Source organism: Dromaius novaehollandiae, chromosome 2, assembly GCF_036370855.1.
Source record: "Dromaius novaehollandiae isolate bDroNov1 chromosome 2, bDroNov1.hap1, whole genome shotgun sequence".
NCBI classification, from domain to species: Eukaryota; Metazoa; Chordata; class Aves; order Casuariiformes; family Dromaiidae; genus Dromaius; species Dromaius novaehollandiae.
Window position 1 is genome coordinate 10,596,815 of NC_088099.1, and position 14,264 is coordinate 10,611,078.

General features: G+C 35.3%; 1 protein-coding gene and 1 long non-coding RNA gene across 3 annotated transcripts in view; one reads left to right on the plus strand and one right to left on the minus strand.

Annotated features, from left to right (window-relative positions):
• UBE3C (ubiquitin protein ligase E3C) overlaps nt 1–14,264 on the plus strand; it is an 83,270-nt gene that overhangs the window by 57,559 nt on the left and 11,447 nt on the right. The window contains exon 19 of the mRNA XM_026103006.2: nt 8,002–8,214. Within this exon, the coding sequence (XP_025958791.1) occupies nt 8,002–8,214 (213 nt within the window). The remainder of the gene's footprint in view (nt 1–8,001; nt 8,215–14,264) is intronic.
• The window catches only part of LOC112984872 (uncharacterized), a 40,699-nt gene that overhangs the window by 4,305 nt on the left and 22,130 nt on the right, over nt 1–14,264 (minus strand). For both annotated transcript variants that reach the window (XR_003259608.2, XR_010387535.1), the window contains one exon: nt 940–1,040. This is a non-coding gene — a long non-coding RNA (uncharacterized LOC112984872). The remainder of the gene's footprint in view (nt 1–939; nt 1,041–14,264) is intronic.

Sequence of the window (14,264 nt, forward strand, 5' to 3'; positions counted from 1 at the left end):
GTTTCTAATAATGTATCTACATACCCTTTTTTGCACCAAAACATGTAGAGAGAAAAGAAAGCAAGAAAACTCTACAGTACGAACAATTAGGCTTCATATACTTGAATATTCGATAGGATGGTGCATCAGCCATTGCACTGCTAGTCTTCCTCTGTTTCTCTGACTGTTGAAGGTTGTTTTTTTTTCTGATTTTTAGGCTACCCTTTCCCTTTGCTTATTGTCCATTTAATTAAGATCCGCTTTGGCTTGGCTTAAATCAGTACACTGTAATTGATTTGTGCTGCAGCCACCATTGATACTACTAGTTCCTAGAAAGGTAGGTATGGAATTAGTGATACTGATAAAAAGAGGAGGTAATTTACACAAACTTTTTGTTTTATTACTTTCAGTTATCTTGCAAGGGGTTTCATAGACTCAGCATTTTGCTTAAAATCAAGTTAGCTGATCATTTGTGTCTGAAAATCCTGAATCATCTGAAATGGTCAGAATGGGAATTTACCATGTAAAGTTGCATGTTCTTTTAATTATACACTTATAAAATACAGAGGTGCAATAATGAGAGAGAGAAATTTATACTTTATGGAAATTATTGCCTTATTTATGAGTGTGAATATAAACTAATTGGAATCTCTCTTCTGACATGGTTATTCAGCCTGACAATTCCTTTGTGTACTGGTTCATTTAACGTAACCAATTATCCTTTGATTACAAATAGCTATGTTAGTACTAACCTTGTAAATACATGTCTAGCACTAAAAGACCACTGAAATGCAGTATTTTAACTCTAAATCTTTAGGAAGGAAAAGTGTGTATTGATTGATTGTGATATTTATTGGGTCATAATGTATTTAAATTTTCTTTAATGCATATGTTAGTGATTGTTTACTGTGACAAAGTGCATAGAGGTCTCTGCAAGGAGTTCTGCATGGAAAGAATTACCTCATGTCAGTGGTCACTCCTCAATTAAAAGTTCCATTAGCAGATGATTCCTGCTTCTGGTTTGTGTACTGATTGCATTTTATTGCCTCTAAATCAGGTTCCTAGACAGGGAAGAAATAAACAGTTAGAGTGTGTGGTAATGGTATCCTGATCTTTTTTCACAGTTAGGAACACCTACATACATTTAAATCAATTAAGTTTGGAATATTTTTACTGAAATTCTTTATTGTGTTTGACCTCTCTTTGAAAATGACTAGTTTCACTGCTATTAAAATATAGATATATCTTAGAAGCATATCCAGAGGTTAGTTTCTCAGTAGTTAATGTTTCAGTTTTCCAGAAGATTAGAATTTAGATAAAAGGAAGATGTCTCCTCCGTATTCTCACTTCTTATTAAATTATGTTTAAATTTGAAACAAGAAAATCAACTCATTACTGGAACTACAGTAGTGAATGGTAACTATCAATTATCTAGTGTATCCACAGGTACCGATAACCCTTCCCCCCACCCCCCCAAACCTCCAAATGATACTGATAGCAGCTTATACTACGTACACAGCATAAGTTATAAATGTACCTGCTCCTGTTAAAACAGTCTGAGAAAATACTGAGATGATGAATTCTTGGGCTTCTGCAAATACCGAAAATTTCTGAAGCACTTTATTAATAAAAATTCTTATAATAATTTATATTCTAAATTCTTACAATAAAAATACTTACAGGACTGTCCATTTTTAAATTAAAAATTGACCTGAGCTCATTTTACTTGAAGTGGTCCAATAGTGTCTTTGGAAGTGTATCCCCTATGTTTTTATGGTAATAAGTTCATGAGCCAGTCATGAGTTCATTTAATGCTTATACACGTCTAATCAATTCCAGATGTTTGCACTGACTGTAGCAATTTTGACAAGCAGGTCTCTCACATCTGAATCACTGTTACCCAAAATCTCTGCAGCTTCTGTGAGCTTGTACTTGCTGACCTTCAAAATGCCCAGTGGACAAGAAATCAAAACCAATACCAGTTTACAGATGGCTTTAGTTGTTTCAGAAAAAATCATTTTCTAAAGCTGAGGACACTAGCACTACTGCAGAGATGTTAATAAAGCAGAGATTTGGGCTTGCAGAACTGAGGAACAGGGACTTAAACTACCTGATAGTGGACATAGTGCATTGTGACACACACCAGATATAATTAATTGTATTTTACCACATCGATATTAGAAACAACATCATTTTATTTTTGTTCACCTTAAAGCATATTATTATCAATAAGAAATAATTTTATCATATGATTACTAAACAATAGCTTTAAAAATGCTTCAAAGGTGTGAGTAATTGTTAATTTTAATGTAACTTATATATTTAGTTTTCATTCATTAGGCCAGAAAAGGCTTTGCTGGTCTCAAGAGGGATTTGAGTATGATGAGATATATCTAGAATATAAATAATAAGGCAGAAGGAAGTGCTAATGGTTTTGCTATTTTTCTATCATTTTTATTAATGGTTCTGTACAGCTTTGAAGATCTATTGCACTCTGTAAGTGCTAAGTATTATTTAATAGTAACTATTTAAAATGACTGAGATAGAAGGGGTTATGATCTTGGGTTGTGAGGGCTGATTAGGGAAATAACTGAATTTAAGTTCAATCATTTACTGCTTCAAGCTTTAAGCCCTGTATCTTTCTAGGGGGTTGACTTTAGTGTTTTGTTAGGTTTTAAAATACAGTTCTGCATTGTAAAGGATTAATGGAAGGTTTACAAACAATGACATTATATTTCTTAAGAGAATTTATTTGAAATAATAAATGTGAGAACTAATTGTGGACCTGAACTTATAAGCAAAGGCACTAAAGCTGCCTCAAACCCACAAGACTTTAATTTGTTCATCTGTGAGTTTGTTTGCACAATATGAACTTTATTCGGTGTGTCATATAATCTCTACCATATCCTAAATCCTTTAAATTTCTTTGGAATGACTACAGTAGCTTAAAGTCTGTCCAGTTCAAAAACATGATACAAAGTCCTCTCTTTCTGATGAGCCGTTTCATAAACCTTTGTTTCATACCTGAACAGCATCTCATGTGACCATGTAGTCTTACATAGTATTATAATAGATACCATATATCCTTCCAGTCAGATAGTGTTCTCATTGTGTTGAATACGAGAAAAATATCCTCCTTGCCCTGAAAACTGCTTATTTTATTTTTCTTCTTACTATGTACTGTGTACAGCTGTTCTTCCAAACGATATGCTTCTTCCATAACATATTAAAACTATTAATTGCATGCCTATATTCTGAAAGTTTTGTCCCTCTGCCTTAGAGGACCACTTCTTGTCCATCTGTCCCTCCCCCCATATCACAGATGTTTCAAGAATGCATTCAGTATATTTATAAGTGTCTGAACATAATTATTTATTTTATAGTTTAGATTATGAAATTGTGACCCATGTTGTTGAACTCTAGCTAATCCATGATGCCATCAACTACAGTTAACTAGATTGTATTTAGATACTTTATTGTAACTGTAAGTAGCTAATATTTGAAAGAGAAAGAACAGAGACTGCATGCTGCATGGGAAATCAAACTGTCTTCATGACAGTAGGCTTTTCATTTTGTTTTGGTTTTCTTTGCTTTTGGTGTTTTTTTTTTTTTTTTTTTTTTTAATCTTCTGGTATGCTCCACAGGCATTCACACAAAGGGCAGAAGGAAAATGTATGAAATTTCTTTTGTTGTATACCTCATCTTCCATAAGCCTTTTAACCAGAATAAACTTCTTTTTAAACTGTTTATATTTTAAAATAGCTGTTAGCAAGGCATCCTGAGACAATGGGAAGAAAGTGGGTTGAGGAGTACAAAAACTAATTTGTTACCTAAAAACAAGTAAGGATTTTTTTTTTTGTTTAGCGTTTTCAGAAACTTATGATTTTACATTATTTTGATGGTTATCTGGAAATGTCATAACTTTGCCGTAAGAGCATCCCTAAACTACACCTTGATTTTGAAACAGTGCTGCAAAATCCACTTTGACCCTTTAAGCTGACATAGCCTTTTAACTACAGGTAATGGAGCACCTAGGAGCACGACTTTACTTGGCTGATTGCCCTGATGTGGACACCCTGCTCTGCTTCCAGCCAGCCTCTTACCCATCTCACACCTGCATCTTCAGGCTGCAGCTGGGTCAAAGTGGGATGCTGTTACTCATAGCCTGTGTAGGAGGCAGAGGTGTCGAGGCTTCATTAAGTTTTTTTTCCATCTGAGCCTTAGAAACCAGAAATCGAACCTCATGTTTGACCACCATTGCTCTTTCATGACTTCCTATGTATATTTTTTTCCTTTATGAGAGTTGTAGTTTATGGGGCTACAGCATAAAGACAATGAAGTCAATTAAAGGGCTAGTTTGCTAGGAAAGTTGGGAACATGAGCTGTCAAAATTCATCATAGAATGACGCTAGTCCCATAGATGATGGCCATAAAAGTTAGAGGAAATTTGCCAAAGGACTAGAGCACTTGGAATTGGAGCAGAGTTCATTTTCAATGAATGTGTTGTAATATATGCGATCAAGCAGATCACTGCATCAAGCAGTGTGTGAACAGGAGCTTAAGACTTGCGGCCCAACGGAAAAGGTCTCCTCCCTCAAAGAGCAAGCCACTTTCTGCCTTCAGCACTGTTCCTTGGTGGAGGAAAAGAGAGGACAGCTTCTGGGGTAGTGTAGCCTTCTGCTGGATAAAGTGCATGTGTAAGTATATTTTTGTGGTGCAGCTTCATACTGCTGCTGTCAGTCTACCAGCTGTGGCAGGGTGCTTCCCCCTGTCACTGACTCCAGGCTCCTGTCTCTCCCTTATGCTGATGCTGCAGAGGGGCAGTTCAAAGAGTTGAACAGGCAGAAAACTAAGCTTAAAAAACGGGTAACTTACAGTTCCCCAAGGCAGTTCACCAGGGATATGAGAGAAGGGGAAGATCTCCCCTTTTATTGCAGCTAAACCAATCTCATGGTTAGCTGCTGCCAAGAAGTCCCAGTGTCAGGGTGGCGTTGCCTAGCTGATGGGCTGATCTGAGGCTGCGCTGCCATTGAAACAAATGGTCTTGCTGTTCTCCTCGGGTTGTGAGTTGGATTGGTTGTCTGACCTGACAGAAGCCAACCAGCACCTCCCCGACTGCACCGAGTCAGCGGGCTGCCTTGGTTCATCCTGCAGGCAAGAATGGGTGGAATCACATCTTTTGGCAGCCCCAGGTAGTTTTATCAGTTTATGCTGACTGAGAAATCAAGAAATTGGACTGAAAGATAAAGTTTCAGCTAATACTCCATCACACAGGGTATTTCTTTGCATCTCTAAACAATGCTGGAGCTATAATGGTGTAATTTGCCCCTGGAAAAACTGGAATTTATCATGATTTTATTTACCACAGTTTTAGTGCATTTTTATTAAACTTTATTAGGATAGTTTGACTTTTATATTAATAGAACATTTTGCTTGTCTTGGTTTCCAAAAATACTTTGTTTTTAATATTGGAATCACTTTGCTAGGACAAGTAGTAGTAATTAAAGTTATTTTCAAGTTGCACAATTTCTTTTATTTAAAAATACTTTATATAGTTTTTAGATGAAGTTATAAATGTTCACTTTGGAACTACCTGAAGATTAATAGTGATGCATTTGAAAAGCATTATTTTTTTATTGATTCTTAATGTAGTAAATTACTGAAGTTATTTGGCAGCAAACAGAAATAGCCAGTGATGTTGTTCCCATTTATTTTCCTGATAGCGTCACAATTTGCATTAATTGCATTGCAGCTGCACTCACTTATATTAAAAAGCTTCTACTATAATTAATCCTTTTTATTTCAAATCATTTTGGCACAATTTCTAGCAATAAACACTCATAAAAGACAGACACTTGAAAAATAACATACAAGTTTCTTCAGTATACCTATTGCTGTTTTTCCTTGACGTGAAATTATTGATAGGCTTCTAGGATCAAGTGTTACAAGTGGCTAAGACTTAAGACTGGTATGAAAAATGCTAAGTGGATTATTTTGCATAAAAAATAGACAGGTTTTGAATTTGTGTAATTAACCTGTGTTTAGAAAATACCTTGATTTATGTCTACATTTGTATTTCAGTTGCATACATTATGGAAATTTAATTTATAATCCATTTAGCTGATGTGATCATAGTTTTTAGTGCTATCATTTATTAGTCCTTGTATATTAAATGCTCTAAAGGCTTAAACCTGCCTTGTGTAAAAAATTACACCTCTGCATTTACATTTTATGAGTCATAGATGGAATTCCATTTTAAATTCGAGTAGCTTTGATATATTTAAGGAATTACAATGGTTTTATTGTTACTAATGCAGGAACAGCAAACACTGACCTTATACATTGAAAATTAATGATTTATCCTTCTAGTTTGCTTTTAAAGTCAACTATACAAATGAGGATTTCGACTTCTACACCTTGAATAAATCATATAGCTCTAAATATAATGCACCCTTTGGCTTTGAACTCATTATTCTCAATTCTTTCTGCAAGGTCTAACTCACCTCATAGAAATGTTCTTTCAAAAGTTTAAGGAATTGTGTATGCTTTTCTTAACATCTGTGTTGGAATATCATTGAGTGATTACTGCTACATTTGTTGGGGGCTTTTTGCTTTTTTGCTCATTGTACTTCCTTTTCTGAGTTTTGCAGGAGACTATGGAAGAATTAAGTAATGCCAAAACACAGCTCTTAAAATCATTATTTGTTCTCTTTTTATTCTTTATGTTCATGATGCCTTTTCTGATCTGCCTGGCAGTGATATTAATGATACTTTAAAGAATGGATTGTCAGTGTTAGAGATGCTGATGCGGCAAACAAATGGACAATGGGAAAGACTATGAATAGAAAACATATTTTAGGGATTTTTTTAAAGGGAGAAATCTACGGTTGTTTTTCCTTTGTTCTTATAGGCTTTCTTTAAATGTTGATGGGCTTTTGCTTTCTAGCCCTAAGATTTCCATCTCTCCTTCTTTCAAGGGTTGTCATAAGTACTTTCTGTTCTGGTCAACAAGTTGTTAATGATTATGTGAGTTGTTTTGCGTTATGTGGAAATGCAACAGTAAATTAGAGCAACTGCAAATGGTATTGCTGGGGCTTTGTGCATTTTTGAAAATTCCTGAGCAAATCTGTAGTTTACAGTAGAAATATACATTTGCATTAAGCAGATTTAGATCAGGCTCATTTTTGATTCATCGATCTTTGGACAATGGTAACCATGTCAGGCATATGCAGATTGAGCATATGATACACGTGTTACTGACAGGCCCTGGACTTGGAAAATTACAATGTTATTCGATGATGCCTGTAAGTAGTAGAATTCAGCTGTCCTTTCTCCTAGCCTTATTGATTGATTTTAGAGGGAATAAACAGAAGTAATGTATTGTTTGCTGAAGTACACAACGATGAATCTGTATAATATGCAAGAGGAACAGCACCTGTCAATTCATTGAGAAAAATACTGTTTTTAAACAGTTTAAAAAAATGCTTTTTAAGGAGTACGGTTTTTACATGGTTACTTTTCAGGGTCAAACTGTATTTGTTTCACATGTAGCAATTTATGAATGGAATAATCTTGCTTGTGAAGAACCAGATGGGTCGATGGAATGGGGGAAGAGATGACAACTTTTTCAAAGAAGTTCTTGGTGCCGTTGCCTTGTCTTTTAAGAGACTTTGGTTTTTCTTACAAATAATGTATACAGTTGATACACTTTCTGTTTGATCTAACAGTTTGGACAAAAAGATTAAGGACAGATGAGCCATGGCCTTACCTTTTAAATCACTGCATAATTAACTTGTAAATTTTTGAGCTTGCTATTTAAAAAGGATATTCAAATTTCAAGCTTCAGTTAAGCATTTTTAAATTGATGCAATAGGTGGGATATCGTGATACCACAAGATCCTATTCAGGCACTAAATTAAAGAGGAGTTACCAAAAAGTTAAGAAATACACAATAGCTTTTAGAATTTTTATGTGGTACTACAATAAAATCTAATATTTTTTTAAAATCATTTTGGTTTTTAGGCTCTTTATGAAAATATGCTGGTGGAGCTACCATTTGCTAGTTTTTTCCTCTCAAAGTTACTGGGGACAAGTGCTGATGTTGACATTCATCATTTAGCTTCATTAGATCCAGAAATGTACAAGAATTTGCTTTTTCTCAAGAGCTATGAAGGGGATGTAGAAGAACTTGGACTAAACTTCACTGTGGTAAATAATGACCTTGGGGAAGCACAGGTAAGAGTGGTGCTTTGGCATTTTTTTCTGTTACGTTTGACTGATGAATCATTAGCATCCCTACTAATTAATTTTTGAATGTGAAAGTGATAAGGCACAAGTGTTAAATTGTTCTTCGATTCCACTTCAAATAATGGCAAAAGTTAGATGGTATATAAACTATAGAATATAGAAACTTTATGCTGCTTTTTGGAACCAGAGTTATTATGCTGTCTCCTTTAGCTGTTACTGATACTCAGAATTTTCAAACTTGGGGGCCTGAACTTGGACTTTAAAAAACAACAACAAAAAGGCCAAATTTTTTTGAGGGGCTGAGCTGCTAGTTGAGTCAGAGGGGAGAAATTGTTGTTCAGTGCTTCTAAAAGCTAAGCCATTTATTTAAGTCCTTACAATATGAGCTTTTATGGCAACTTTACACTACAGAATTAGTAATGGGTTTTATTTGCTCTCTTGTGGATGGTAAAGATCACTTGTGCTCGTAGTAGAGAATTAATCACCAGGACTTGAAAAGTATGCCTGTATGTGCTCAGAGAGTTAACTTTCTGGGATTTTGTTGTCATGCTTCCCCTTATTTTTGAGGAATAAAAATCGTGTCGTTCTCATTGCCTGTTATATTTGATTTTAATGTTTGTTAGTCATTTTTATAGTCTTAATTCTGTCAGTATTTTAAAAGAAAAAAGTATCTTCCTTTTTATTGCTCTGTTGCTTCCTTTTTTCTGGTTTGTGTATGCATCCACATATAGAAGTGCATTTGTGTATGTGCCTGTCAGTACGTTTCTATATATATTTTTTCCCCTACCACACCTTTCCTATATTTTCTTTCTTCTTTTCTTCTGTTTTATTCTTATCTTTTCTTCTCTGCTTTCTTTCTTTAAAAAATGTCTCCTTCAATAGCTGCTTTGTTTTCAGTTTCTTAGTCACTCTCCTGCATCCTTCTTTCTTTCTTTCTTTTTCTTTCTTTCTTTCTTTCTTTCTATCTATCTATCTATCTATCACGATTCATCAGACCAATAAGAGGTAGGATTTATGTTCAGCATAGCTAAGCTGGTGGAGACACTGCTTCTGAGAGTGAAGATGGTGCAGGGCTTCTTACCAAGGGGGTGATCTTGTACTTTGCTTGTCAGGTTGCAGACTCTGAATAAATTAGGTTTGTGACAAACACGAACCTCTCACAAAACCACCAGGCTGCTGGAAGGATCAGAGCATATTTATTTTCTCTCTCTTTTCCTTTTCCCACCCAACGAGGTGCATCTACCCAAGATATTGGAGAAAGTCAAATCACTTCTCCATGCCCTAGGCTTATTTTTTGAGCTGCTCACTTCAGTGAGTGCTGTTCCTGGGCTTCTCTAAGAAGAGAGAGTTGGAAATGGCATTGTTCTGTTTCAGTTCACCATTGTCCTGTTCTGAATAGCAGAGATGAGAGCAAAAGCAGAAATCTGTTTGCAGCTATAGGAAGGCTACTCAGGATTGTATTTAATTCCTTAGCTATCTTTCTCTCAAAGTGCTGCTCCAATGTTAGTATATCAGTAGATTATTTCGTTATCAAAATGTGGAGCCTAAAGCACTGCTCAGGAGTTGTCTCTCGTTTCCTTTCCACTACTCATAACCTGGGTTGAAAAAATAGACATGGCAACATTGTGATGTGCAACAGCATCCTGATTCAGGCCTGATTTCTTATGGAAGAAATAGATTATGAAAGGGGGTAAACCATTCTCTTCAGTTTCCCTATTGGTGAAGGAAGCCTGGGACTACACACAGTCCAGCTGAGGAAGCAGAACCACTGAGATGCAGCAGCTGGTCCTGGAAATTGTTACACTGTGCTCTTTTACAGATGTTTAAATCATAGCAAGTTTGATGCCTAAGACTTCTGTTTTAATGGCAACAAGCTCAGACTTTATTCTTCCATCATCCATTTCCTGTCATTTGGGAAGATCCTAAAAGCTGGATTTTGTTACAATTTAAAATAGTATCCTCATATTTTGGGTTCATAAATCATATTTAAGGGGGAGAGGGTCAGCAATTACCTAACATAAATAATGGTTCATATAAAGCATAAGCCACTTGCCACTTTGGTTCCACTCACTATATAAAAACCTCTGAGCTGCACTGTTTTTAGAAGAATACTTAAAAAAAAAAAAAAAAAAAAAAAAAAAAGAGAGAGAGAGAGAGATAAAGGCATGTACTACGGATGTATAGGAAAGCATCTTCTTAGTTATAGAGCAGGAGTTTTATTGTCGCATGTTCAGAAAGTAATTATTCGATCACCGAATTGATTTCTGTAGCATACATCTATTTGGTTACTAGGTTGCAGAAGTTGGCAGTTTCTAATATAACCTAGGGTTTTGAGGGGAAAAAATCTGAAAAACCCCTTCACTTAAATGCTTTCAAGTCATAGTGTTTTTGATCATAGCCAACACAAATACAGTTTAGCTAAAAATAGCTATTGTTTTCTGGAGAGGTTGTGGTTTCTGTACTACGTCTGGAATATGTGTCCTTAAAAATCAGTTATGCATAGAAGTTAGAGCCTAGCTGAACAAGTAGGGTAGAAAGAGATAGAAAAGAGAAATAGTTCAGAAACAGCGCACCAGGAGGTCCAAGAGAGAGATGTTAGCAGCTCTACCGACTGCCACAAAAACTTTGTACCGAGTGCATTCTTGCCTTGAAGTCTAATTTGTTCATTAAAATTCTCTGAGGGCTATGGCTACTAGTATCAAGACTTCTGATTATTAACTATTTGTCATAAGTTTAAAAGGAAGGTTGACTATAATACTGAGCTTCTGAGTAACTAAACTCAATAAATAGAGTATTCTGATGCTATAGTACTCTGCTCATACTTGGAGAGGTAGCATTATATCCTTAAAGTATAAACCACCTTTTAATGAAACTGCATTTTAGTGTAGTTCAGCAGAACTAATTGATTCTTTAACTGTTTTTTGTATTTGAATGCAGCAAGTTACTTTTTATATTTCACTTCAACATCATAATAAGCCTCATATAGATAAATACATTTTGTGTGGTGTTTGACTCATGCAACCATTGCATACCAATTAATTGTGTCAAGGTAAGGCTAATTCACTTTGAGAAAAGAGCTTAATTTGCACTCTTTATGTCTAATGTACATTATCTCTAGTTTTCAGCTAAACAGCCACTTTAGTGTCTAATAAATTAGTGCCCAATAAATGCATCATAAATCTACCATTGTAAATAGCTATCCTCATGACAGTGTCCATCCAGCAACTGTGGCACAAAAGCATTATCTGCAGTGAAAGACACATTCAGAAGGGGCACTATTGCCTCTGTCAGGAGTAGAAGGTAGAATTTCTATTATCAGGATATTGATTCCAATCCTGTAATGTGCTTTTAGATCCCATTAAACTATTGTAAAAGTGCATTCACCAGAAGCTGAAAAAGGCACTTAATAATTTGCACATTAGACCTGCTAATTAGGGGAGCTATGCGATCAACCTTTTCTCCCCAAATAGCTTTAGCTTTTGATAAAGAATCAGGTAATGCAGTGATGTTCCAGCAGCCGTTGGATTAGCTGCATAAAATGGTAGCCAGTAAAAAGTCTCTAAAGAATATCAGTTATATATTTAGTTACAGATCCCTTCAAGTACCTGTATAATATATTTTAATTTTTCCTTTTATCTTGTAGGTTAGAAGGTGATAAAATGCTTATAATAAGCTTAAGTTAACATGTTCAAGAAAATACCTTCTCTTCTTCAGACCTCTTACTCCCTTAACACTTCCCTTGCACGCACGTGCTCTCTCTCTCTTTTTTTTTCCCCCAATGAAGGAGGCAAGTTTTGTGTCTGTCCTGGAGATGAGAGGAAGAGATTCAAATATGTACTGCTACTCCTTCAAAAACATTAGATTCTGTACTCAGAGTCTTCTCAAACAATGATTCTTGAAATTAAATGGATCAGAACAGTCTGAATATGATCAGAAGACTCCATAAATGAAGGCCTTCATAAACAAATCCCCAGAAAAGCACTTTATTATATGAAGCAGCAGTTTCTGTGAAATCCAAATAGTATCGAAGTTGATCTCAAGATACCCTTTTTTTTTTTTTAAAGTAGATGCAAATGCCATTTCTGTTACTGAAAACATATTGACTGACAATGGGAGAGTTCTTTGCCTTTAAATTTCTTGAGAGAAAATTTTTGAAGCCTTAAAAATGATTATGAAGTTTTTTGTCCTGGCAGCTGCTTTACTAGGATACAGTGGCTTGGAAAAAGGATTCTGGAGGTTTTTCAGAAGCAAAAATATTTAAGTTGATACTGATCCTTCTCAGGCAGATTTATAACACTTATGGCAAATGCATTCTCAGGCATTCAAATGCAAAATCCTACCAGGGACTCCTGCCTGAACATCTGGAAAGCAGATGCCAGGGAAAGAAAGAAAACCTTTATTTACTTATTTTTAGAATAGTGAAAAAACTTAGGGATCATCTGGACAAAAGTTACCAGACTCCAAGAGAAGGGGTAAAATATTCTCATTTGTCCCATAAACAGGCTTGTAGGAGTTCTTAAACTCATCTCAAAGAGTGCTTTTTGAAATTGCACCGAATGTATGTCTTCAGTCTTCAAACACAACAAAGCTCTTCATACTTCAAAATACCTAGGTAAAAGGTCCCTTATTCTTTCCTAAAATATTTCCCACTTTACTCTCCAAATATTCCCCTTTTCTCCATTAGCCTGGGAAGCAGCTACCCCTGCCAGATTTGCTCATGGAGCACCTAGCATTAAGTTCCTCTGCCAGTAGAGACTTCCCATTGCCTGCCTGTAATCACATTACAAAGCTGCTTTGTGTGACAAATTATTCTTGATGAGCCAGAAAATTAATTTTCTGAATTGATTCTGCTTGGCCAATTGTATGTTTTTCACTAAGCTTTTTTGATTTTATTGTGACTATTTATTTCAATATTACTCTGATGTCTGAAAACTTATTTGCAGTATGTAGAATAGTGTAACTCACTGCTCACCTGAACCCATTCACTTGAATGCCAGCATACAGAAAATACAGGGATTTACTTGTTTTTTGCAAACCTTAATATTCGTATGTTTAAATAGGACTATAAATGTAAGTTGGGCACATTTTCTGGAAGTAGGTTCCCACGGAAACATGTAACTGAATTTATAGCCAAGAGAAACATTAGTGCTTAAGAAGTGCATGCAACAGTAGTTTGAGGTGTATCTAACCATGAACTGGAGGCCTGATGCAACGCTTACGTGCATGTTTCTACAAATAGGGAAACAGCTTTTCTTGCATATGTTTAAACATGATATTTTTCTATCCCACATTGATATTTTCCCTTCATTTTAAAGATATATATTGTGTCAGTGTGGACTAGAATTCAATTATCTGTGGTATTATGTGAATGTTCCAAATACCTATTATTTAAATAAGACATATACTTTTTTGATTGCTTTTTAAATATATTTTAATAACTAACCAAATTAAAATGAAATTGGTTTGATTTTTCTTTTAAATTTAGAGCTACAAAATGGAAATGAGGTGATGATATAAGTATGCACATTTTGAGGAAGTTTTCTATTCTCTTACCTCCTGCATAACCTGTGTTACTATTTTGCACCATCTAGTGGTAAAATTGAACAGATAAAAATAAAATTCAAGCTGGTAAATCTTTTAAGACATGATAGATTGTGTTGTGACCTTTCTGAACAAGAACTGTTTAACAACCATTCCTGACATTTAGAATTGAGTGGGAATTCTACAGTAGTACCATGTTTGGTACATATGAAAATAAAGAATGAGGGAAAACGGAACTGCATCTAGATTTACTATAGTTTTATTGCCAGCCCAGACTTTAGCATTTTCTGTCTTTCTGCTCAAAATCCTTCTTACTGTTTGCGGCATAATGTATTTATTATTCCTGCTACATTTGTCCTTTTTCTCTCAAACTGTGGTGGTACTATGATACAGTGCTGGTAGAATTAATCTCACATTTACAAACTTTGCAAATGGGTAGTGAGATCACAGTAAAACTCTGTGAGATTCTGTTAAACTGAAGGTTACAGTGTTGTAGG